Genomic DNA, 3726 nt, shown 5'->3' with positions numbered 1-3726 from the left:
GATGAAGATGTTTCCTTTTTTTAATCATCACATTACAAATTTACGCAACACACAAAATTGCTTTCCATTTAGATGTATTTCCCAAAAAAATAAATAGCTTTTATTTCAGAGAAAGGAAAAAAGTTTCATAACTGTACAGAAAAATAAATACAAAATACTTCATTTCGGTGAAATACTGTCACAGGGAATGTGGAATGGATTGTCGTTTCACTCTCATTTTTCAAGACAGAGCACTTTGCCAGAGCTTGTTTTTTTGGTTTTACAACATTCATAGTCGCAGTGGTTTTGGTTCAGTCATGTCCTTCACCTCACTTCTTAAGTGCTCCCTTGTAAACATCACGGTCCATGCAAAGGGAATTAGGAAAAGGTCTCTGTCCTCTGAACCTTGAAGCACAATGGCCGAGTGGGCCTAATCTTGACCTTTTTGAAGGGCTGCCTTGTCCTCTGGCTGTCCAGTCAGCAAAATCTGTAAAAATACATGTTTTTATATTTTCATTAAGGGCACAAATCTTATAGGCTGACACTTTTGTCAGTTCATTTAAAGGGTGCTCTTTAGAAGACAAATGTCTTCATCTCAAATAATAATTAGCAACAAACAGTAGAAAACGAATCCATTGCTGATGGGAAATATTTTACTTTGATTGCGGATCTTGTGGCAAATAGAAAAGAAAGTGATAGGGGCACCAGCCAGGTGCTGCCACCAACACAAATGGTGTTTTGGATGGTGCGTAAAATGCGCGTGTGTTGTTATCACATCTGTGCTTACCCTGCTGTCACTTCTCCAGCAGGATGATCCAGTTAGTGGGATGAAGTAGACAAGGACCACGCGCCCCCCATTCTCCAGACAGAGAACGCGTAACTCAGGCGCTCGTGCGCCACGTAGCTGCAGCTGGTCCCCCGCGCGTCCAGCTCATCACTCTGTAAAACTTGGTACAGAAAGTCGATGTAGCGCGCGGCGAGCTTCAATGTCTGGATCTTGCTGAGTTTGTCCGATGGGAGAGTTGGAATGATCTTCCGCAGAGACGTAAACGCCTCGTTGAGCGACTGCGTCCGTTGCCGCTCGCGGATATTGGCCATGACGCGCTGCGTCTGCAGGTCGTCGAAAGAACGCGCTGGGCTGCTGCTGCTGCTGCTGGCCTCGCTGCCGCTACCCGCGCTCCCACCCCCTTCCTCACAACTTTTCCTGCACTTTTTCTTCCCCGGACAGGTACTACTCTCCATATCTGCCTCGTCGTCTTCATCGGCGCTCCGCCGCGCTATCCGCCTTTTCCGTGCGCCCCTGCGCGGCAGCTGACGCTCGGTCTCCTCCTCGCTGTTGCCAGCGCTGTCCATCGGGGGGGAGTTCTCTTCCCGCATTGCCTTTCTGTGATCCGTTAGACCCCTGATCCGAAGATACGGTTAGAGCATCAACAAGTAGAGATGTTTGGTGGCCTGCATTTAAGTGTTGACTTTGAATATTTTGTACGCAACAGAGAGGAAGAGCTGTCTGCCAGACTGGGATGACCCGAGCTCTTATACTGGGGTGCGGGCAGGAGGATTTTGGGGAGGGCTCTGATTGGATGAGGGGTATGTAACTTAATAGCCCACTTTTGCGCCTACTGCTTCTGGTTTTATTGCCAGCTTTAATCTTTTTTTTTTAAAGAGGGCAGCGTTAAAAATGGTCATGAAAAATTTGCAAATATCTTTGCCTTTCTAAAAATTCAATTCCTTTAAAAACTAATTTGACATTGCACTGTAAATGTAAAGTGTTATAGTTACGTTTTAGTAAAGTTTACTAAGTGTTGTTTTTTTTTTTTTACCTTTATTTGCTTTTTCAATTTTTTTTTTTTTTTGCGTTTAGACCTGCAGTTGAAATGGGAGCAGAGATGGTGGTGATGATGTACCAGCAGGACGTCCCACCTCGTATAAGCAAACCAAGGTGTTTATTTTCAATTTACCAGCACCGGGTTGAGGTAAACGGTGTGAACTCCCCGTGGGGGTCTCGGCACGGCGGCTCAGGTTCAAAGGAGGCTGAGTCTGGGCGGATCCGAGCGCACAGCAGGGTCGCTGAAAGCCTAGACATGGCTGGAGGATGGTTCACAAACAAGACATGGGCTGAACTTGAAAGAATGAGGGTAGCTCATTTTTTTATGAAGGGCTATGTGTCAGAGATGAGCGCGAAAATTTCACAAGTGAACGGAAGGAAGCGTTTGAAATGATGAGAGGAGGAGCTTTTTGGGCCGACAACCCCACGTTTTCCCCATAAGCGTTGCTTTCAGTTTATATTGTTTTACATTGATATATACGGATTTTCAAAGGCAATATATTTCAGAGCAGTTAATTATGTCGTTGAATAACAATGGAAAATCTATGTGAAAAATCCTCTTTCTCTCTTTTTTTGGGTCTCAGTTTCTCACCTGTTCAGTCAAAGGCAGAACAGGTGAGGTGAGCAGCTGGCAGCTCTCCGAGGTGCTGAGACGCATCTGGCTTCGGTTATAGAAGCATTTTATTTATATTTATATATACATATATTAATCAAATCTGGGAAAGTTCGTTATGAAATCCAAGTCACACAATCACAATAGCGGTATTTGAAGTTTATTTATTTCAGGCACAAAATAAAGCTGAAGGGCTAGCACTTCATGGATTTGGTTAATCCGAGAAAACAAGTAAAAACTTGATGATCTTACTTCTTGATTTCAACATATTTTCTACAACAGAAAAAAAGCTAACTTAATGTTAAGTAGTTGTGGTTCTGTGTTAACTAAAGAGATCGCTACCCTTGTATTGTTGAATTAAATGCCTTTTGGGCTTTAAGTAAACATGCGTAACGTCAAGTCATCCAAACGCGGCGAATCTGCTCCTCGATAAATGTCTGTTCTGTTTCTGATCGACCCAACAGCTGGTTTTGTCCCACGAAGATGTGAAAGAAAACACTCAGGTGTTTTCCAGCAAGTCTGTCATGAAGGAGATGTAGACGATGGCCAAGCGCAGAGTCTCGATACGCGAAAGTCTCTTTTCATACGCAAACGTGGGAACCTTCCTCCTCAGCTCGTCGAAGGCCTCGTTCAGGCTGAACATCCGCCTTCTTTCCCGCACGTTTGCCGCCTGCCGCTGGACCACAGTGATGATCCTCCTCCGTCTGGACTTTCCTTGGCTGACTCGGCTGAAGCATCTTGGTGGGTCCGTAAGATGATGCGCAGCGCGGGTCCCAGTCTGGGTACAGGCTGCAGCTTCATTCAGCTCGTTTAGTTCTAAATCTAAATCCACCAGGTTTATGTCACTGACAAACTGTAACAAGGTGGAGTCCTCCAAAGAGCCCTGGATCTCCATGAAGCCTTTGCGGCTACAGAGAAGCAGCTGTGGAGCAAACACAGACTCAAAGATTCAGGCTGATCCAAAACGGTTCACCAAGTTATTCCAAACAGAACTCCCCAGGTTCATCCAACTTTCCTTAAATCCAGTCAGCACACTGCAGGGTGAGATCCTGGTTGGCTCAAGTCCAAAACAGCAGGAAAGTTCCGTTTTTTCCCTGCTGTTTTAATAAGTCACCAACACCACCTCACAGCACCACATCTTTCATGTGTCCTCTGAAAAAATTGAGTTATTTTCTGCCATTACTCCAATCTATAAGTGGGTTTAGACTGGTTTAAAAAGGCCCGGCGAATGCTGGAGGGTCCGGCCAATTGATGCTCTTTCCTCCTGGATGCCCTTAATGAGCTTCTGAAGAAGGGAGGCTCTTGACAG

The 3726-nt window shown here is 45.1% G+C and overlaps 2 protein-coding genes across 2 annotated transcripts; both read right to left on the bottom strand.

The window, feature by feature from the left end:
- On the bottom strand, positions 1-1503 carry twist1 (twist family bHLH transcription factor 1). The gene is made up of 2 exons (XM_004073819.4): positions 767-1503; positions 1-466 (listed from the first exon to the last, which is right to left on the bottom strand). The coding sequence occupies exon 1, from the start codon at positions 1354-1356 to the stop codon at positions 799-801; it is 558 nt and encodes a 185-aa protein (XP_004073867.1). The 5' UTR covers positions 1357-1503; the 3' UTR covers positions 1-466; positions 767-798.
- Positions 1504-2575: 1072 nt separating this feature from the next.
- Positions 2576-3726, bottom strand: ferd3l (Fer3 like bHLH transcription factor). The gene has a single exon (XM_011480819.3). It carries the CDS (start codon positions 3310-3312, stop codon positions 2917-2919), a length of 396 nt encoding a protein of 131 aa, XP_011479121.1. The 5' UTR covers positions 3313-3726; the 3' UTR covers positions 2576-2916.

The sequence above is a fragment of the Oryzias latipes genome, chromosome 11 (assembly GCF_002234675.1).
Source record: "Oryzias latipes chromosome 11, ASM223467v1".
NCBI classification, from domain to species: domain Eukaryota; kingdom Metazoa; phylum Chordata; class Actinopteri; order Beloniformes; family Adrianichthyidae; genus Oryzias; species Oryzias latipes.
The sequence above is the reverse complement of the archived record's forward strand: the minus strand, read 5'-3'. Positions and strand labels throughout refer to the sequence as shown.

What these genes read in the sequence shown, in the direction of transcription:
- twist1 (XM_004073819.4), bottom strand. Translation starts at nt 1,356, where the DNA reads ATGCGGGAAGAGAACTCCCCCCCGATGGACAGCGCTGGCAACAGCGAG.
- ferd3l (XM_011480819.3), bottom strand. Translation starts at nt 3,312, where the DNA reads ATGGAGATCCAGGGCTCTTTGGAGGACTCCACCTTGTTACAGTTTGTC.